The sequence below is a fragment of the Narcine bancroftii genome, chromosome 3, assembly GCF_036971445.1.
Source record: "Narcine bancroftii isolate sNarBan1 chromosome 3, sNarBan1.hap1, whole genome shotgun sequence".
Taxonomy (NCBI): Eukaryota; Metazoa; Chordata; class Chondrichthyes; order Torpediniformes; family Narcinidae; genus Narcine; species Narcine bancroftii.
In genome coordinates this window covers 178,054,231-178,077,310 of record NC_091471.1, presented here as the reverse complement: position 1 = coordinate 178,077,310, position 23,080 = coordinate 178,054,231, and the positions used below count along the sequence as shown (strand labels likewise).

The window sequence follows — 23,080 nt, the reverse complement described above, 5'->3', positions numbered from 1 at the left end:
TAAACAACTTCAGAATTTTGTTTCAAATCACAGCCTGCTTGAAAGTTGGTTATAGTACATCTTGGTTCCTCATACCACATTGAAATATACATTTTGAGGCCATTTTAGTCTACCCTGAGCGAAGAGTGCATTTACTGAAGATTGACTTAACAGTTCTAATGAGTATGCATTAAAAACATAGAAAGAAGGTTTTGCAAGTTCATTGATTAAGTAGGATAGCTTAAAAAAAAAATCATTTTTAGATCTGGGTTTCACAGGCAAGGCCAGCATATATTACCTGTCTTTAACTGCCCATCCAGTGATATTCATCCACCTTCTCAACACCTACAGTGTTTCTGATAATGAAGTACTCAGTGTGACAGAATTTACTTCCAGCAACCATGAATGATTTGTGATATACTTTCCTGTTAGTGTGGAGCACGTTACTGTTCAGGATTACTTCTCAAAAGATAGTTTCTGAGTGCATGCCTTCAACTAAACAATGCTTTGAAATATGGTCTAGATTTTGCATTGTTTTACCAGCCAATTTCCATGGACTGCAAGCATTTATCTCCAGAAAGGAGTTTCATGGACATCTCTCAGCTTTATCATGAGAGATTCTGCCCCATTGTTGGCTGGTTCGAAGACAGACTTGGTCTCCATGATTATCTTTCAGGGTGCGAACATCATCATTCAGTGGCAAAAACAGGAAGTGAGGCTCACTGCATAAGTCAGGGATATTAATTACAAATAAATGTAAGCAATCAATGTGAACAAACCAAAATACTGCTGAAATAAATTTTACCTTTGAGTCTTTATTTAGGTGTAAAGTAATTTCACAATGAAACAAAATCAGTTACTCTGGTGTACATGAAATCAGAGAACAATACAACCACTTTAAGCAAAAATTAGAAAAGGGCTAACAACTGAGAAATGGGGAACTCAGGTTTCAGTAACTTGGTGTGTACTATTCTACAATGTCTTCTATCTTCTCTTTTCAACCTGCTTGTAGTAGATGACAAATAAAACACCCTTCCCTATATTTCCTCAATAAATCATTCAGTTGAAAACCTGACCATAAGAAACTTGAAATCACATTTCTCAAACTATTCCAATTGTATGCTGCTTTTAAATTTTTGAATTATACAAGTATGGAAACTGCCTCAGGTGACATGTAAATGTTTAATTATTCCCTAATCCACTTCAAGCCATTTTGTCTTTCCAAAGATGATGTAACATTACAATACCCTTTTTGACAAACTTATTCATCACCTGACATAGACCTTTTTCTGTGCAAGCAGCTCTAAAAAAAATCATAACTTCAGCATGTATATATCAGAGAAGGCTTTCAATTCTCTGCTCTCGCTAACATCTATGGCCATTCAAAAATTCTATCACCTTATTTAAACATAATAATTAGGGTTTTTTTTTAAAAAGCTGCAGCATTTGTTTTGCTTTTTTACATAAACTGTGTGGCTATTAAAATAACTCTCAAAACATTTTCACAGAAAAGGGCCTGATAAATGTTTTGTAAATGATGGTTAAAACTATTTCACTGAGCAATAATAATAGCCATCTCTGACAAACATTCGTGCAAACTATAATTTTTTTTTAAAATTTATGAATGGCTCATACATACAAAAAATGTTGCAGCTCTAAAGTTCTGGATGCTGAATGTATCCCTAAGATCATTCAATTCAATCCTTCCACTTTCTTAGTAAATCAATTATCACCATGATGAGTTCTGTGGTTACTCTATTCCTAATACAAATACAGTTTAGGAAAACTTTTGTTCTACACTGTAACCAGCAATTACTGTCATGGAATCCAGGGAGCCAATTGCAAAGCTGAAAATCTGACTGGCTCGATACCTGGTGACCAAAATATTATCCCCTTGGCTTTTTTATTTTGCAGATTCATAGCACAAGGGTGTGTTAGATATTCAACAATTAGGTTATGATGTCAAAGTGATGTTTATGACATCATTGTTTAAAAAAGGAAAAAAAGTCATATGGAAAACAATCATTAATGCAGTCACACATGTTAATGTTTTAATTCTACACGTGGTTTTTGCAGTCAGCAAAAGTAAAATGTCAGAATGGTTCCTCACACCCTTCCAAAACACAAAATGAATTCTGCTAAGATCTATAAAATCACAGCCACAACATGGATTAACTGTAATTTGCTCAGGATCTCTCACAAAACCACAGTATATAGATTTATCACCCTTATGTTTAATACTGATACTTGACGTCAGTGCAAGAATCTGTCTCAACAATTCAATCCATCATACCAGAACCTTTCTCCCATCCTCAAAATCCTGGGCATTTACAGTTAGCATTTCACAAGCCATACTCACTAAATGCATCTTATTTTATGAAAACATATTTAGAATCATTCAGAAAACAATGTATTTATACTTATTCTGATTCTAAAGCGCAATCTTTGTTCCTACGTTGAAGTGAGATAACAGGTTTCAATTAGATGATTTAAGTCTATTCATCCATGCTGTTGTCCTGCATTCAGAAAGGCACTGATCGAGTTATGTGAAAAGTTTACTTGAATTATCCCCAAATTCTTTTACAAAGCATTATATCTGTGCCATATGCGAAGAGCCTTTGAATAGCAGAAGTTGTAGTTGACAGAGTAGTCCTAATGGGAACAGGAGTTCTACAATAGTAATGAAAGCGGTCGTAATTAAGCAGCAAAATAAGCCTTGATGCTAGTAAGAGAGACACATGCACAATCATTCTTTGACAAACACAACCTATACTAGTTGAAAAAGCCAAGGTTTCGATAAACTATTATTGTTAATTAGTTTTTCTGTCATGGGATTGCAGTCAATGCCTAACAGTGAAACCTACAAGAAGAGAAAGATAAATCCTATCTAAAGGAGGTAAATGAAAAGAAAACTAAAGTTTTTTTTTCCCCAAAGAGCAATAAGTTCTCAGCAAGAGAGTTGTGAACTTATTAAAAGTGTCGTTGCTTCCCAGCCAGAAAGAGCTGAACAGAATTAAAGATGAGTGCGGGAAAAAAGCTCTTCATCTGGAGGATCATCCCAGTCACTTCCGCCTTCTGAAGCAGTTTCATCCGAGCTTGAACAGTCGCTGGAGAAAAGCTTTCTGCGGATGACAGCTGGCCTCCCTCTAGTGTCATTCTCTACTCTGCAATTCACCTCACAGGGTGCTGTAGTCTGCTGAGAAAGAAATGTGTTATAGCTTAAACTTTTCACTAGAGTTACACATTTAATATTCTTTGCTCTTCGCTGATTAATTCACCCCAATGAAAATATACTTTCCTCTCCACAACTAGATTTAAGAATAAAAGGATTCCTTTTATGCCAAGAATTTCATTTATCCGTGTCACAATTACATTCATGGTATCTTTTATTTTCATAAAATGGAAGACACAACTGACTAAGTTCGTTTTACAAGATCTAAAGTATGAACTTTGCAGCTTATAAAAAAAATACAAAAAATTAAAACACAAGTTCTTTCTCATTGATGCAATTCTATGACAAGTGAAATTCTAAACTGATCTACAACAGACTTCATAGAATACAAATTGTAAAATTTCACAGCTATAATTTTTTTTTCATTTTCCAGTGTTTTGTACCAAGACATAGTAAGACAACTAGTTTACCAAGTAACAATAAAATATAATTTGTTTTGCAGTAACAAAGTGTTCCACCGTTTATGTGCCATTTGTATATACAAAATGAATTCAAAGTTTATAATTTACTAAAAGAAATAAGAATCCTTATTTGTAAATCTGTTCCATTAAATGCACAGAACAAGCCAAACTGCATGTTGCTTGTTATGTTACATTATGCTCACTATGGGTTAAAAATAAAGATGTCAAAAACTTGTAAAGCCTGTCTTGCACAAATTATGTTGTGGTGCTAATGAGGGTAGGTGGAGTGAAATGGCAGAAAATGTATTTCCTGACATTTAATAGCTTTGCCCAACATTCCCATTTAAAATGGATCACACACTTAAAAATGTTCCTCACTCTTCTACACCAGCAATTTATCTTTATGAAGAGAACTATTCCTTCCAGCAATTTAAATTAACAAAGACAACCATCCCTGTTGGACCAATTAAATTACTATTTCATGTATTCATTCCTCCTCTGGACCTTCTTTCGTCCAATTTTATCAATTAAGAATGAATGTTGCAGTTACTGAACTGGGATCTAGGTTTGAAAGAGACTACTATGCTAAATATAGAATTATTTGAAGAAGTATGCATTGCGTATGAAGAGGAACTAGTGGAAGCAGTAAATTAATTTCCAGAAAGCAATTTGATAGCATGCCACAGAGATTATACCTGAAAATAACCATTCAGGGTAAGCGATAGTATCATATTGCAATGGATAAAGGATTGGCTGTCCGAAAAATGGAGAGAATACATGTCAGTGGGTCAATTCCAGTTAGCAAGATGTAACAAATGATGTTCACAAAGTGGAATGCTAGGGATTCAATTTTTTTTTTAATTTAAAAAATATGGATTAAACTACAGATTGATAAAATTTGCTGATGGCACAACTAGATTGAAAATTAAGGTTACAAAGGATCATAGATATAAATCAATGCACAAAGATCTGGTAAATGAAGCACCATGAGCAAAAATGTGAAAGTGCCCACGCTGACAGGAAAATAAAAAAAGAGCATATGGAGATACAGACGACCTAGGTACACAACTGCACAAAGTACTCAGTTAGTATGTAACAAGCAATTAGGAGAGCTAATGTTATCCTTTCCAGTTAGGAGAATATAAAATACAGATTAAGAATAAATTAGTAAAGGCATCACGAAACATTTGCTGGGAATGGCACAGTTCAATTGTGAGGAGAGACTAGAGAATCTATGTCTGTTCTCCATGGAGCAGAGGAAGTGAAGAGAGGACACGATTTAAGTATATAAAATTGTCGGGTACATAAAGAAAGCTTTCCCCACATTAGAGCTCGAGTTTATAGGCTTAAGATAATGAAAGCAAGGACAATGAGTTTGCAGTCATTTTAAAATTAATTAAACAAAACAATGTAAACAGTAAATAGATACATATATAAATGGGAATATTAATATGGGCCTTAAAACTTTTATAGTTTTATCAGAGGAGAGACTAGTTAAGGCAGTTAAGGAAATGGAAGTAATTTCAGCATTGCATAATCACAGACATGAATAACTTTCTTATTTTATCTACATAAATTTTACTAACAGTAGATCTTGTAATTCTTCCTAAAGTCAACTTGATACCGTACATTCAGTTCTCACGAAAAACAGCTTAAAGAATACAATGCAATTATTGTTTAATGCTAAGGATTCCTGTTTCAATGTAAAATTGAAAGTCTTTATCTTTGGAAATGGATCTTTAATACTTGATGAACTTACCAGGTCTAATGGGAGAAAGCATCCTCCATTTTGTGAATGTCCTCTTAAAATTGGACACTCATTTCCATCCTTGTCCCCAGCATCAGTGAAGCATTCTTTAAAAAAAATTAAGTAAAATTTTAGGTTATTTACAAAATATATCAAGGTAAAACATTTTAAAGAACTGAATCACATTTTCATTTCCAGTTATGATTGAATACATGTATAAATATGTAAATGATTATAAAGTGAAATTTTTAAAGACCTTTTTAATTGAAAGTACTCATTTTTTTGCCTGAATTAACAATGCCTGCTGTCACGCAACCATAAATCTGGACACCAATCATCAGAGTGAAATCTATCTTCATTTCTACACATATTACATTTCCGTTACTGCAATGGAGGCAGAAATTCCTCTTACTCATCCACCACTTGGTCTGATTGTCTCTTAAATTATTCCAGCCTCCACTAAATTAGCTCTATCTATCTGATGCTTCATACAGCATTAAAATTGCTTTTTAGATTATTGATGTCTTGTCCAAATATTATGGTTCAACTCTAAAGTGTAGCAAATATTCTAATTTCTAACATTCATACCTTCAATATTCCCTAAATAGCTTCTCTTGCAAGTCGGAGGTTTTTTCTTCATAACCAAGACTGATATACCAAGAATCAGATGTGATCCTTTAAGGCATTATTTTTAGGGGCTCTTGACTTTGTAGAACAATTGGAACATAGCATTCCATGTATGCGTGACCAGACAACCGCTCCGTTTCAAAAACTCAATAACTGAGGAGAAATACATTTTGTTTTGAAAGTAAGCATGAATGAATGTAGACATCTCAGGTGAATTTTGTCTAAGCTTGCAAACCCTTGCTGTTTGATAATGGAATTAGAAATGCAAAACTTCTGCCTCAGGATGGCAAAAGGACTAAGTGAAACTGTATGATGGAATAAGATGGAATCAGTATTATGACTTTGTGCAATGTGTTAACTTTGTAAATAGTTTTTAATTAATTTTATCTATTTATATGACATCGTTGACAAAATTATATCTATCCATATGTACATTCACCATAAGCTGCATTTTTTTGAATATTTTATTTTGAAGTTTTTAAGTCATACATTCATCTACATTCAAATTCATTGTATAATATCAGCATATAAAACAATATTACATGTTGACTTTAAAACCCAAATCTATTCTACCCACTCACCTCCCCACCTCCCACCAAACCGCCAGTCCTCACTCCATTCGAAAGTCATTCCCCTTCTCTCAAAGATAGGGCCCACTACTAACAACACCTCACAGAAAAAAATATTATTAAGAATAGAAAAAAATCTTATGACTACTATCACAACAACAGGGCTCTTTTTCCCTTTTTACCAGATCTAAAAAGTATCAGTGAGAATTTCAAAAATGTAGAAAAGTAATAGAAAATTTGTAACATTACTTAGAACCCTTAGTTATCATATTTCACAAAAAACACCTTCTTATTATCGTTATATTTGTTTCACACATTTCCTTCTATCCCCCAACACCACATTCCTTTCAAAAACCATTTTCATTTCTCTCAAATATAGGACACAATATCAAAAACACTTCCCCCCCAAAAAAAAGTCTCAAGAAAAAAATATAAAGGAAAAAAGTGAGAAACCCTCCCTTTTGTGTAAAATTCAAAATTACACCCCCCGCCCCCATTTTACAGGTAGTGGGAAAACCCACTTATAAACACATATGTATGGATTCTGGAGGCTAGCCTCCCGAACTCCCAGGCAAAACAATTTCAGACAATTCTATACTCTTTTTTTTCCAAAGGGTTAATATTAAACAAATACACAGGAAGAAATAGTATCATAATTCAGACTTAAAGAATCAAGCTTAAAAAGTTCTCATTTTCTTTCAAATTGCTTTAAAGTTGGTAATATGTTCATAAAATTCCTTGCTGTTTCAATCACCAGTAAAAAACTTATTTTGTCCATTTGGCATCATTATTTTCAAATTGACTGGTTGACACAGCACAAATTTGTAACCTTTTTTCCAAGGGTGCTCTTCAGTGGATTAAATTCCTTTCTATGCAATATTAGTGCAGCACTTGTATCAGGATTAAAAAAATATTTTTTCACTTTCAACTTCCAGGGGTTTTCCTTCTCTCTCCTTAACTTTTTTTGCTGCAGCTCTTAGTATTTTTTTCACAATCATTATATTTCATACATCTAATTAATATAAAGCATGGTTTCTGATTCATTCCTGAACGTGGATAAGGAGATTGATATACTTTCTCAATTTCTATCTTTGCTCCGACATTTTGTACTCCCAGGAAATTTGGTAATCATTCTTGAAAAAAGCAGATGGGATTTACCCCCTCCTCTCCCTCTTTGAGTTCCACTATTTTAACATTATTATGTCTACTAAAATTTTCTAAACAATCCATCTTTTCCAATATTTTTGCTTTTTCTGTAGCCCATTAATTTAATTCTTTTTCTACTTTAACCACTTTTTCTGTTGTTTCATCCATTTTTTCTTCCACTTTTGTTATTCTTTAATTTAGAATCCCAAATTCTGTTTCCAGCCTGGTCATTACATTAAATATATGATCCAGTTTCTTGTTAGTATTCTGATCTTTCAATAAAAGTACTTTCATTATATCGTCCTTAGTATATTTTCCTTTAGTTAGTACTTTAACTTTTTTAACTTGGCTCACTGGTTTAACATTTACCAGTTCATCCTCTTCTTCTATACTTTGTAAAATCACCATTTTGGGAGAGAGCACCTTCTTCTTGCTTCTTTCAGCTCTCTTTCACTGTACACATGCCCAGTCTCTTTACTTCTTCCTTAACTTCTCCTGGTTCCAACGCCGAAGACGTTCCATCATTCCTCCTTGGCATCAGGTTGTCTGCAAAGGAGGCAGAACAAACCACAACTCCCAGCTTCTTCCTGTAAGTAGGCCCTATTCCATTGAAACACTGTGCTTCTCGTTGGGAGCTCAAAGTCGCTGACATTTGTAGATTCTTTTTCAACATCTTCAGGATATAGATATATTCTTCCTGCTTAAATTACTGTAAATTATGTTATTTTTCTTTTATTTTATAATTATCTGGGAGCTTACGTGATGTCCCCGTAACCTGCATTTTGAATGAATGAAGTGTGTGGTGACACAACCACTGCACTGGCCTCACTCCTACCAGCCTACTGCAGGGGGCAACCACTGTACCTGCAGGTAGGCAACCTGGAAGGCTGGCCCCACCTGCTTGCTGTCAATCACTGGCCCGTATAAAGACTCTAGCGGCCCCTTTGGGAGCAATGGAGCCAGGATGTACTGAGACCTGGTGTGAACAAGTTTAAGCTAATTAAAGCCTGTTGTACAGTCTGTGGACTTTGCATCAGATTTATTGGCGCAGCAGTGCTCAAAAAGTGTCCACATCCTGCTTATCATGAAGTCATACCAGCACTTCTTGTCAGAGTTCACCCGGGGTGACATTTTCTTGTCACATTTCCCAAACATGATAACATTATTAATGCAAGTGGTGACTGTTCATTACTTATTGACAGAAACAGGAACTCATTGTTAAATCACGGTTTAATAAGTACATCACTTTGCAAGTAATGAATCAAGCATGATTTAAACTTCCCTGCTTTACAATTTTTAATTCCATCCCAGTCATTTCAATGTATTAAAAACATAACTACAGGTGGTGCTGAGCACAGTTGGAAGTATCTGTATAGTGCTAATGTCAGTTCACTGCCATCTGCAGGCTATTGAATTTGTTGTGACCATTGGAGAACCCCTCTGCTTATTCCATTTTTAGTAAGCCTGTTCCCCCATCTGCAAAGATGCAACGCTGTTGTCCTGATGAGTTCTTTGGAACAGGCTTATTCTGCCAGTATCATGATAGTTCCCTATCACTTCATTAGGCCTGATTGGGTTACTCCACAGCAAGGATTTCTGTATCATTAAATCTTTCCCCATCCCAGGGTTCCTATTTCACCTTTTCCCACAATATCTAATATTTTTCTTGGGTCCATGATCCCATGGGGCTCCCAAAGAAAGATCAATAGCTTTTCATTGGGCTGCACACGATAAAAGAAAATCTTTTGCTATAGCTAGCAGCTGTGGATCTGCAAGCTTAGTTTTTGTGGTGCCAAGAAGGGTTAAGCCCATTTCCTCAAATCAGGATGCACCAACATCAAATATTTTTGATCACAGTGATTTTGCATTTAGCATATTTAAAAAAATCAGTGAATTCTAATTTCTGGACAGTGCAAAATGAAGCAGGAGAAAACAATTAGAATCAGAGTTCTACAACATAGAAATAGCTCTTTCAATCCAACCTGTCCCTGCCAAACAAAGCTAATCCCATTTGCCTGCTATTAGCCATATACCTCTGAACCTCCCAACTTGGAGAAGTAGTCTGCTGTTCACTCCACATCCCTAGCCTGCAATACATTATACCACAATATACATTTTGAATATATTTGGTACAGATTGAAGCCTTAAAGGAATTAAAAAAAAACACAACAAAGGAAAATAAGGTTAAAGTTCTTAATGCTGGCTGGATAGCATTTAAAGACAGCTTCAGAACTACCTGAACCAAGCCTTTATTCCGTCAATGGCAAAGCAATTGCTGTTGGTGTAGTCAGCTATCATACTTCTTGAAGTGTAGGTATTCACTCAGTGGTGTATTGCAGGCAATCCTTGGATTTAATTTGTTTGTTAACATTGAAATATTTCAAGGGCAAGCTAACAATGAACACCATTTCTGTGGTACAGATGAACTAACAATCACTCCCTCACCCAAAAAGACACTGCACTTTTATAACAGTGCAATAATTTCATATTGGAATTGTAATAATAGCTTTTCATTCTCTCCCTAGTCATCATTTTGTTTCTAATCGAAGTATGAAATGACTTGGGATTTTCTTTAGCCCAGCTCTACCTCAGAGATGGAGATATTTACATTTCTTTCTTTGTTTACACTTCTTTGTATGTGTACATTTCTTCTTGAGTAACTGACAAATAGAAATTCTGCCTGGCCTGACCTGCAGGAAAAAGCATCTCAGGGTTGTATGTGATGTCAAGTACATACACTGACAATAAATTTGAAGTTGAACTTGACATGAAAATGAACTATTGGCAGTATATAAAGAGGAAAGATCATGGAATTGCAGATTGTAGGAAGTTGTTTTTTAATTTAAATGTAATTTTATAGATACAGTATGGTAACAGGCCCCTCTGGCCCATGAGACCATGCTGCCAAAATGCACCAATTAACCTACAAACACCATATGTTTTTGAGATGAGTGCTAGGACAGATCAACCATGGTTGAATGGTAGAGCAAGTTTGAGAAAAATCAATGGTACTATCTCTCTCTCACACACACACACACACACACACACACACACACACACATACACACACACACACACACACACAGTTAAAAATTTCATGTCTGTTACATTTTAGTATGATGTGACAATAAAGGAACTTTTACCACTTCCTCTGGCAGCATGTTCTTATATCCAAACCAGCTTTTATGTGGAAAAACCTGCCCCTCAGGTCCACTTTAAATCTTTCCCCACTGACCTTAAACTGATGGCTTGTAGTTTCAGACTCCCCTTCTCTAGGAAAAGACTGTCACTATACACCTTATTGATGCCCCTCAGCCTATCCAGTCTCTCCTTTGACCTTTAACTCTGGCAACATGTTTGTGAATCTTTTCTGCACTCTCTCTCACTTAGTCATAGTGTGTGCATTTCTGATCATCATGTAATATTCCAAGTGCAGTAGCACCATTGTCTTGTAAAATTGTAACAATGATATCACTTAATACCACGATCGATGAAGACAAACATGCCATATACTTTCTTCACCACCTTGTCTACTTGTGTCACGGCTTAAAGGGAACTATGTATTTATTCCCCAGGTCTATTTGTTCTATTACACTCCACATAGCCGTCTTTCACTGTGTATGTCCTACCTTGGTTTAACTTGCCAAAATACACCTCACACTTGCCTATCTGCTATTCCTGTGCCCACTTTTCCAGTTGATCTAGAACCTGCTGTGACCTTAGACAACTCTCTTCACTTTCTATGACACCACCAATTCTGGTTTTATTCGTAAACTTACAAATCGTGCCAACTACATTATCATCCAAATCATTAATATACATGACAAATAGCAGGGGAACCAGCACCACATGCTGTGGCACACCACTGTTCTCAGTTGTCCAATCTAACCCTCCACTATCGTCCTCTGACATCATTCACCAAGCTAATTTTATATCCATCTGAAATTCAAAGACACAATTTCCCCACACAAAATGCCATGATGATGAACCCTGATCAATTCTTGCCTTTCCAAATGCAGGTAGAACTGGTCTCTCAGAATCTCGTCCAGTAACTTTCTCATCATTGATGCTGCATTCACTGGTCTGTCCTGACAGCCCTTCTTAAATGAAGGCACAACATTAACCATCCTCCAGACCTTTAATACCTCACTTGCAGCTAAGGAAGATACAAAAATATCTGCCAGGGCCCCAATTTCTTCCCCAACTTCCCATAATGTCCTCGGACATAATCCATGAGGATTTACCCACCTTTATGTGCCTCATCCCATCAATACCTCCTCTCTACTAATATCAAAATGTTACTGAACATCTTTGTCCTCTTCCCTGATTTCCTGAACTTCCATAACATTCTCCACAATTAATACAGATCAGTATTCATTCAAGGCCATACCTATATCCAGAGACTCCACACACAGGCAACTACACTGATCTTTAAGGGGAAATTCTTTCTCCAATTACCCCATTCGCCTTAATATATTTTGTTGCATCTCTTTTACATTATCTTGTGTTCCCCTTTTGGCCTCCTGATTTCCTTAAGTGTATTCATTTATTTTTAAAATATTACTTAATAACTGGTTTTTTAATTGCTGACTTGCCTGCACACTCGATCCCAGTAAATGGCTGTGGGTACAGTGCTTCTCGCCACCATTCTGGTTCTTCTTTGCAGTCACTCTTCCCTTGTTGGGTTAAGTCTGTAAATGGAACCTGTCATAACAATATAAATAAATCAACAGGCCAATTTTAAATGTTATTACGTTTTGTCTACACTGGATCAGAAGAGATTTTCTTAAATGTTGATTATTGTTTACAAATCATTGCTTGAACACAATGCAAAATATTTGAGGTTATTAATGCCAAGGAAATTATTTTGAATAATGAAAAGAGAATAAAACACCACTATTTCCTATGAAAATTGAATTGTCTCATCAGTTTTGATCAAAATATTGCATAAGATTAATTTGCATCTCTCCAAAACTAGTCATGTCATTTTCAGAATCCGAATTTATTGTCATGAACATGTCACAAAATGTGTTGCTTTGCAGTAGCGTCACAGGTGCAAAAATTCCTAGAAATTACTTTAAAAATAAATAAATTAGGGCAAATAAAAGAGAAAGTGAGGTAGCGTTTGGTGTTCATTGTCCATTCAGAAATCTGCGGCGGGGGAAGAAGCCATCCTTATGCTGCTGGATGTTCACCTCAGGCTCCTGTATCTCCTTTCTATTGATAGCATTGTGAAGGGTCCTTGAGGACCAAGGCTGCTTTCTGAAGACTCTGCTTCTTGATGGAGTGAAAACTAATGCCCATGATGGCAGTGACCGAATTCATGACTCTCTGTAGCCTTTTCCTTTCCTGTGTATTGGTACCTCCATACCAGACAGTGATACAACCAGTTAGAATGCTCTCCACTGTACACCTGTAGAAATTTACAAGAGTCTTTGGTGACATACCAAATCTTGTCAAACTCCTCATGAAGTATAGCCTTTTTCCTGAATGCTTCAACATGGAGGACCCAGAAAAGATCCTCAGCGATGTTGGCATCCAGGAACTTGAAACTCCTAAACCTTTCCACTGCTGGCCACTCAATGAGGACTGGTTTGTGATCTCCCCTTCCTGAAGTCAACAATCAGCTACTTGATTTTGCTAACATTGAGAACAAGATTGTTTTTGTGCCACACTCAACTAGCTGATCTACCTCCCACCTGTTACTGACCTCATTGTCATCTGTGATTCTGCCAACGACTGCAGTGTCATCCACAAATTTGTAGACACCATTTGAATTGTGCCTAGCCACACAGGCATGGGTGTAGAGAGTAGAGCAGTGGGCTATAACCATGCACCCTTGAAGTGTGCCTATGTTGATTGTCAGGGAGGTGGAGACATTGTTTCCAATTTATCTTGACTCTGATCTTCCAATGAGGAAGGATCCATTTGCAGAATGGGCGCAGAAGCCCAGGTTTTGGAGCTTGTTGACCAGCATGGAGGGCAAGAAGATATTGAAAGCTAAGCTATAGTCGATGGAGAGTAGCCTGATGTATGCGTTGCTTTTTTTTCCCCCAGCTGTTCCAGTGATATTGCATCTGCAATTGTCATGGTAGGCAAATTGCAGAGATTCAGATCTTTACTGTGGTGTGAGTTAATTTCAGCCACGACCAACTTCTCAAAGCATTTCATCATAGTAGATGTGAGCGCATCTGGGTGATAGTCATTGAGGCAGCTCATTCTGATCTTCTTGGGCACCGGGTATGATTGATGCCCTTTTGAAGCAGTTGGGAAACACTGATTGCAGCAACGAAAAATTGAAAATGTCCGTGAACACCCCAGCTAGTTGGTTGGCACAGATTTTGTACCCCATGAGCAACTGATTGGCTTCTTGAGTCTCATAAATCTATAGTTTGTTCTTCATCTCTGTTGTAATGATGATGTCATGTTGTAAACTGTTAAAAGCAATTTGTAATGAACAGAAGTTCAATAAGATTACATCACATTGTAAAGCAAGACTTGATTATTATTCTTTTTATAATCCTCAACTGTTTGCTCTTTCAGGGACATTCAAAACGGTTCTTATGACGGGGCGCGAGCAGCAAGGAATTACTGAAGTTCTGATAAAAAGTTATACACGTGAAATGTTCATTTGTTTTCTCCCATTCTCTATAGATGCCGTCAACCTCAGAATGTTTACCCAATTATTTACATTTAGCAGAGGACAATTGCTGTTCTACCCACATTGTCAAGAGTGTCGTATCAAAACTAGAGTGCACAGTTCGATTTGAATCACAACTTACAACTCTTTACGGACCTTCTCAACAACGTTATCTTCAATTTATATGGGACTTTTATTGTACCTAAATGTTCCAAAACATTGTTACAGAGCATTAACAAAAATAATCAACAAAAAGCCACATAAAAAAAGATAGATGACCAAAATCTTGATCAAAGGATTAGCTTTTAAAGAGCATAGAACCAAAGAACAAAAAATCTTGATCAAAGGATTAGCTTTTAAAGAGCATAGAACCATAGAAGAAAAAATCTTGATCAAAGGATTAGCTTTTAAAGAGCATAGAACCATAGAAGAAAAAATCTTGATCAAAGGATTAGCTTTTAAAGAGCATAGAACCAAAGAACAAAAAATCTTGATCAAAGGATTAGCTTTTAAAGAGCATAGAACCATAGAAGAAAAAATCTTGATCAAAGGATTAGCTTTTAAAGAGCATAGAACCATAGAAGAAAAAATCTTGATCAAAGGATTAGCTTTTAAAGAGCATAGAACTATAGAATATTACAGCACAGGAAAGAGGTCCTTCAGCCCTTCTAGTTTGTGCTGAACTATTATTTTGCTCTGTTCCACTGACCTACACCCAGTTCATATCCCTCCATACACTTCCCAGGCATGTATTTATAAATGTGGTCTTCACCACTTCAGTTTGTAGCTCATTCCGTGTGAAGAGATTCCCCCACACATTACCCCCTGAAGATCCCCCTTTCATCCTCGACCCATGTTCTCTAGTTTGCATCTCACCTAACCTCAGTGGGGGAAAAAAACGACTTGCATTTACTCTATGTATACCCATCATAATTCTGTATTCCTCTATCAAATTTCCCCTCATTCAGCTACGTTCAATAAAATAAAGTCCTAAACTGTCTAAGCTTTCCCTGTAACACATTTCCTGAATCTGCCAACATCCTAATAAATCTTCTCTGCACTCTTTCTATATAATTGATATCTTTCCTGTAGTTAGGAGACCAAAACAGCATACTCCAAATGGGGCCTCACCAATATCTTATACATTACCATAACACCTATACCCAATACTTTGATTTATGAAGGCCAATGTACCAAAAGGTCTATTTATGACTCTATCTACATGTGACACAACTTTCAGGGAATTATGTACATGTATCCCAAGATCTCTCTGTTCTACCACACTCCTCAGTACCTTACCATTTACCATGTATGTACCTTGGTTTGTTCTTCCAAAATACAACTCCTCATACTTGTCTGCATTAAATTCCAACCTGCCATTTTTCAGCCCATTTTTCCAGCTGTCCAGATCCCTTTGCAAGCTTTGAAAGCCTTCCTCGCTGTCCACTACACCTCCAATCTTTGTGTCATCTGATAAATTGCTAATCCAATTTACCATGTTATCATCTAGATCACTGATTATAGATGACAAACATTGATATGGGTGATAGCACTGATCCTTGAGGCACACCACTGGTCACAGGCCTCCAGTGAGAGAGGCAATCATCCACTACCACTCTCTGGCCTCTCAGTAATGCTGAATCAAGTTTACTATCCTACTATGAATACGCTGAACATCCTGACGAGCATCCCATTTGCGACCTTGTTAAAAGCCTTACAAATGTCCATTAAGACAACACCCACAGCAGCCTTTGCTGGTAATCTCCTCGATTATCTCTCTCAGATTTGTTAAACATGACCCACCTCACACAAAGCCATGTTGACTTATCCCTAATCAGTACCCAATCATCCAAATACTTGTATATCCTATCTCTTAGAACACCTTCCAATAATTTACCGACGATTGATGTCAGGCTCACCAGCCTATAATTTCCTGAGTTATTTTTGGAGCCTCATTTAAACGTCAGAACAATATCAGCTACTCTCCAATCCTCTGGCTTCTCACCTATGACTAAGGAAGTTTTAAATGCATCTGCCAGGGCCCCTGCAATTTCTGCACAAGGCTCCCTCAATGTCTGAGGAATACCTTGTCAGGCCCTGGAGATTTATCTACCTTTATTTGTTTTAAGACAACAAACACATCCCCTAATCTGTATATGATTCCACGACCTTGTTGCTATTTGCCTCACTTCCCTGGACTCTGTGCCTATTTCCTGAGTAAATAAAGATTCAAAAAGCCCATTCAAGATTTCCTCCATCTCTTCTGGCTCCATTAATGAGTGAACCATTCTGATCTTCAAGGGGACCAATTTTGTCTCTTACTATCTGATGCACCATCAATTACCACAAAAGACTGAGGCTGTGAAACCAATAGGCTTTTATTAACTACAGACTGGAGCAGCAGCCAAATGATCCTGGCCGAATGAATAGGGATCATGCAAGGGGTTATGGGTAGGGATCAATCTCAGGAGGCATATTCAATCAGCAGTACCCAATCACAGCATTACTGTGGTTTATCACACCACCCTTTGCTCTATATATTCTTGTTGAAGCCCTTAGGATTTTCCTTCACCTTGACTGCCAAAGTAACCTCATGCCTTTTTTTAAACCCTTCTGATTTCCCTCAAGTTTTTTTTTACTTCATTTTTTATAATCCTCATGAACCTCATTTGGTCCTTGTTGCTTTTACCTGCTATACACCTCTCTCTTCTTCTTAACCAGATCCACAATATCCTTCGAAAACCACAGATCCCTATACCTGTTAACTTTGCCTTTAATCCTTACAGGAACATACAAACTCTGTACTCTCAAAATTTCACCTTTGAATGTCTTTCCATGTACCGAGCACCTACTTGCCTGAAAAAAAAAACAGCTCAATCCACATTTTATACATCCTTTGTCATTTCCTCAAAATTGGCCTTTCTCCAATTTAGAATTACCCCAAAGATCAATCAAACCTTATGTTGAATGCAATGGCATTATGATCATTGGACCCAAAGTGTTCACCTCCACATACTTCTGTCACCTGTCCTGTCTTGTTCCCTAACAGGAGATCTAGTATTGCACTTTCTCTCATTCGTATTCGACAAACTTGAAGCCATTCAGCCCTTATGCAGTATGGGAGTCCCAGTCACACGTGGAAAGTTAAAATCAGCTTCTATCACAACTTTGTTTCCTGCAGCTGTCAGATTTGCTCCTTTAATTCTCACGGACTATTGGGGAGTCTATAATACAACCACATCAATGTGGTCACACCTTTCCTGTTCCTCAGTTCCATCCATATAACCTCAATAGATGAGCCCTCTAGTCTGTTTGTCTGAGTACAGCTATGGTATTCTCCCCGACGAGCAATTCCACTCCACCTTCCATCTCTCCGTTCTATTACATCTGAAACAACAGAAGACTGGAACACTGAGCTGCCAGTCCTGCCCCTCCAGCAACAAAGTTTCAGTTATGGCCTCGATGTTTTAATTCCATGCACCAATCCATTCTCTAAGCCCATCTGCCTTTCCAACAATACTCCTTGCATTGAAATAGATGCACCTGAGAACATTAATTCCACCACACACAACCCTTTGATTTCTGTCTTTATATGCAGTCTTAACATCATATATTTCCTCCTCCTCTCCACAATCAGCTCTGCCACTTTGGTTCCCACCCCCCTGCAAATCTAGTTTAAAACCCCCAGAGCAGCACGAGCAAACCTTCCCGTGTGGATATTGGTCCAACTTCAGTTCAGAAGCAAATTGCCCCGCTGCTATATGTCCCATTTTTCATGGAAGAGCGCCCAATGATCCAGAAATATGAAACACTCCCTCCTGCATCATGTGTAAAGATACATCATCACGTGGCACACGTAGCATTCCCTGAAATCTCATCATCCTTCCTACCATGTCATTGGTCCCTATGTGAACGATGACATCTGGCTGCTCACACTCCCTCTTGAGAATGCCATGAACTTGATCTCCTGGATAATGGCACATGGAATGCAACATACCATCCAGGATTATTGATCTCTTCCACAGAACCTCTTATATGGTATCCCTCATTACTGAATCCCCTAAGATTGTTTGTTCTCCTACTCAACCCGCCACCACCCTCCCCTTAGCCACAGGGCCAGACTTTGTGCCAAAAACTTGACTGCTGTGACTTGTCCCTGGGAGGTCATCCTCCTTGACAGTATTGTGGGGAATGGCCTTTCCCTTTCCTTCTCCTACACCCATCCATGTAACTCCTGTCTATTTTACTGCCTCTGCCTCCCAAATAATTCAGAGTTCATCCAACTTACCATCATAAACATCAATTTATACTATTGTGTCCAGTAGTACTAATAAATCATGGTAATTCGTCAAGAATCACAACTGATGCCAATGGCCTAAAACCTTGAAAATTGAGGAAGAATGTCCACAAAACATAGGATATGTGATTACCTTATGTTGTGGGACATTTTTCCAGATCCATAATATAACAATTAGAAGTAAGAAATTTAACAACTTGACAACGTAAGCCCATGGTTCATTTAATATTGTTTTTGAAGCAAAAACCGCAGATGGAAAAAAGCAAAAAACAGAAACATCAGAAGAACTCAACGATCTGGTCCTGTAGAAAGAGAAGCTGTCAAGGTTTTAGATCAATAATCCTTCATCAAAGTAGTCATTAGGCTAACATTCACTAGTTTAGAAAAAAGAAACCTACACACTTCTAATAACAATGGACAGGTTAGATGCAGAAAGAATGATCCCAATGGCAGGGAAATCCAAGACCGGGTAAGCCATGAGGAGAAATTTCTTTTGCAAGAGAATGATGAACCCACAGAATTCTCTAATCACAGAAAACAGCTGAAGTCAAATCATTAAATATATTCAAACAGTAATTGGATATTTTTTAATGGTTGGAGTGATCAAGGGAAATGAAGAAAAAGCCAGAATCAGATATGAATTTTTGATAATCAGCCATGCTTAGTGGAACAAATATCCTACCTCTGCTCTTATTTTCTATTTTTATTCCTCACGCTTTACGAATAGCTTGATACTGGTGTGCTCATGTGACTTGGCTAGCAGTAGATACGAATTCATGCCAATTCTTTAATCTGGATTTTGTGTGCTAATATCAGAGAAAAATAACCATGGGCATCATTGAAAATGAGAAAACCTATATGCATTGTACATGCTCTTCAAGGAGAGAGAGCCATGATGCTTTTTCATTTTGGTCGATATTTAACTTTCGCCTCACATAGTTCAATCTGGGTTCATTGAACCAATGAGTATTTACAATGCTTTTCCTGACAGTATAAGTAGATAATTATACAACTATAGCTTATTTAATTCTCAATTGCTGAACTGAAAAGTATTACAAAATGTTACAACACCACAAAGGAAATATGAGTTTCTGCAACAAGGACACCCATTTGTATCCTTAATAATGGTCACTGCAAAATGGGTTGAGTTCGCAAGCCGAATGGAAAGGGGAGTTGTGGTTGCCGACAAGGGGCAATCCAAGGAGGGGAGGTTCATTTGGGGTTAAAGGGTTATTGCTTGTGGGGATTGTTGGGGTATTTCATGTCTTAAGTGCGTGTCATATATTGAGAAAAAAAAGCAAATAACCTTTACATACAGAATCTTAATAAATACTGTAATCTAATTTTTTTTTGTAATTCTTTATTTATCGCATTATGAACCATATCAACCAATATATTTACACATGCATCTCTCTAAATATTCACAGACATTTTCTTTTTTCCCCATCCCTCCCTTCCCCTTCCCACCCCCTGCAAAAACAGTAAATATTGAACATATAAAATACAATAAAACAGTATCTTTATACAAAAGGAATACAAACAAAAAAGATGTATCATCTACTTACTCACATTAAATCTGATCGTGTTTATCTTCTTATCATTTTAGGTGGTGGTGGTCTGAGGCCTGCTCTTTCTGTTATGTTCCATATATGGTTCCCAGGTTTTTTCAAACATTGTAACTTTGTCTTTTAAATTATATGTGATTTTTTTTCCAAAGGGATACACTTAAACTTGGTTATATATTCCATTAATGTTTATAGTCATATAGTCCAACGTGGCCATCTTATATCTTTATTTTCACTTCTTTTTTGCCTCTTCACCACCTCCATCCCCTTTTTTCCATTACTGTTTTTTAAGTTTTCCTTTTTAATCTCAATATATGACATGCACTTAACGCATGAAATACCCCAACAATCCCCACAAGCAATAACCCTTTAACCCCAAATGAACCTCCCCTCCTTGGATTGCCCCTTGACGGCAACCACAACTCCCCTTTCCATTCGGTTTGCGAACTTACTTGCAAGCGTCAACCCATTTCGCAGTGACCATTATTTTCCCACCTCAGCCCCCCCCAGAGAACACTATTTTCCTATACTTGTAACAAAGCTCTCTCTCTCTTTTTCCCCCTTCTTCCCCTTCTCTTATCCATCTTTAAATCTTTATATATACACATTATCTTCACTTTATATTTTTACATATTTTTGTATTTTTTTTGCCGGTCATCCTTCTTGTCACTTCTGTTCTGCAAATATTCAGTAAATTCTTGGGCTTTCTTTGGGTCCGAGAACAGTCTATTCCATTCCCCAGGAATAAATACTTTGAGTACTGCTGGATGTCTTAATATAAAGTTATACCCTTTCTTCCATGAGATTGTTTTTGTCGTGTTGAATTCCTTCCTCTTTAAAAGTTCAAAGCTTATGTCCAGGTAAAAAAAATATTTTTTGTCCCATATATTCCAATGGCTTATTGTCTTCTCTAACCTTCTTTCTTGGCTGCTCCAGTATGTTTTCTCTTGTTGTAGATCTTAGAAATTTTACCAATATGGATCTCGGTTTTTGATGTGGTGGCGGTTTTGGTACTAGCGCTCTATGCGCTCTTTCGATTTCTATTTCTTCATGTGAATCTGTCGTTCCCAGCACCTTCGGGATCCATCCTTTTGTAAATTCCTTCATATCTGACCCTTCTTTGCCTTCCTTCACGTTGTTTTGCCTACTATAATTTTCCAATACGTCAATTTTTTATGACAATAAAACTCGTGTCTCTTTAATTTTTTTTCGCTCTCTTCCAACTTCCCTCTTAAATCATTTATCTCCATTTCTACAGCAGCTTCTCGTTCCTCCACATTTTCTACTCTTTTCCCTATTTCAGTCATGGCCAACTCTAAGCTTTGCATTCTGTCTTCCTCTCTTTTCATTTTTCTTTTGATTGAACTAAATTCTAATGATAGCCATTCTTTTAATGACCTCATTTGTTCTTTGAAAAAGGCTTTATCTTAACTTTGTCCTTCTATTTTACCTTCTTCTTTCCTTTGAAATTCTTGGCCTTCTTCCTCTTCTTCTTCTGTGTCTATATTTATGTCTGTGTCATCTTCTTCTCTTCTCTGTATCTTCATCCTTCTCTGGTGAGCTGCTTCTGAATCCTTGCTGGGCCTCCAGCTGCTGTGTCACCTGTTTGTTGGGCCTCCTGTTGCAGATCGACCCGTCGTTGGGCCTCCTGCTGCAGGTTGACCCATCGCTGGGCCTCCTGCTGCAGGTTGACCCGTCGCTGGGCCCCCTGCTGCAGGCCGACCCACAGCTGGGCCTCCTGCTGCAGGTCGTCCCCCTGCCGAACGCCCCGTTGCCGCTCATCCTCTTCCAGCCCTTCATTCTCTTTCTCACCACTCTTCTTTTCTTCTTTCTTGCTTGCTTCCCTCAGCCGAACGCCCTGATACTGGGCGTCTCTCAACTGGCCGTTCCTCAGCTGAGTCCCCCTCCCGCCGGTGTTAACCTTTTCTTTTACTTGAATACTGCGCAACTTTTTTCGCATGCGCAGTTGCGCACCTCTTCTTGGCTCTGAGAGCCATTTTTGAAGACCGCCTGTCGGGAGGACACTGCTCCTCTGGGGACTAACCAACATCAGAGATCGGCCGCTCCTCTCCACGGTGGCGCTCTGCTCCGACGTGCAGGTAAGGCCTTCTTTTTTCTTCTCCAGTGATTTTCCTTCTTCCCTTTTCTCTGTTATTCTTACTTTTTATCTTTTGGGTGCCATCTTCTGTCTCTTCTCCGTATCTTTATCTTTCTCTTCCTGTATTTTATGTTTATTGAGCTCTGTTTTTTCACACTTTTTTCTTTTCTCTGGAGAGGGCTGGTTCTACCCGGCCAGCCACTACTCCATCACGTGACTCCCTCTCCTGTAATCTAATTTTGAAGTTGAATGAAAATAAGCCTTCAAAAACAAGTGAGACACAAGAATGAAGATTCTATGATCTGAGGTACAAAACAATTTGCTGGTATGAAAAAAAGTGACATAATTCTAGCATTCAAGAAAGCCGCTGTTCTCTAAACACAACAGCTAGAAGATGTACAACTTTCTTAGAGGAAGAAATAAAGGGGAATAAATACAACCTTGATGGTACTGCTCACATCTCAAGAAAAAATCTTTTAGAATTCTATTATAATCATTCAGTGCTGATAAAGTGGTACAGGCAAAAGAGATTCCTGAAAACACTCAAAATTGATAATCTTAAATCAACTATAATCATCATATTTTTGCACTTTTATTTATCAGCATTTTATTATCATAATTAAATTACAGACTGAAGAAAAATATAAAATGACATTAATTACAGCAGTCAGAATGTCAGATTTTCTGATATTCCTACCCAAGATCATGCATCTCCTTGCTCATTTTTGCAAATTAACTTCACCACCTCAAAACTTTTAAATATCTATCTTGAACAAAAG

At 37.4% G+C, this 23,080-nt stretch overlaps 1 protein-coding gene across 7 annotated transcripts in view; it reads right to left on the bottom strand.

The window, feature by feature from the left end:
• Nucleotides 1-774: 774 nt before the first annotated feature.
• Nucleotides 775-23,080, bottom strand: part of kiaa0232 (KIAA0232 ortholog) — a 125,596-nt gene continuing 103,290 nt past the window's right edge. For 5 of the 7 annotated variants that reach the window (XM_069925976.1, XM_069925977.1, XM_069925973.1 and 2 more), the window contains exons 7-9: nt 12,297-12,405; nt 5,372-5,466; nt 775-3,175 (exon numbers count right to left, since the gene is read on the bottom strand). In XM_069925976.1, coding sequence (XP_069782077.1) covers nt 2,993-3,175; nt 5,372-5,466; nt 12,297-12,405 — 387 coding nt within the window. In that variant the 3' untranslated portion in view covers nt 775-2,992. Of the gene's footprint in view, nt 3,176-5,371; nt 5,467-12,296; nt 12,406-19,320; nt 19,445-23,080 lie in introns of those variants that run through there. The other 2 variants (XM_069925978.1, XR_011353947.1) reach the window with 2 other exon arrangements.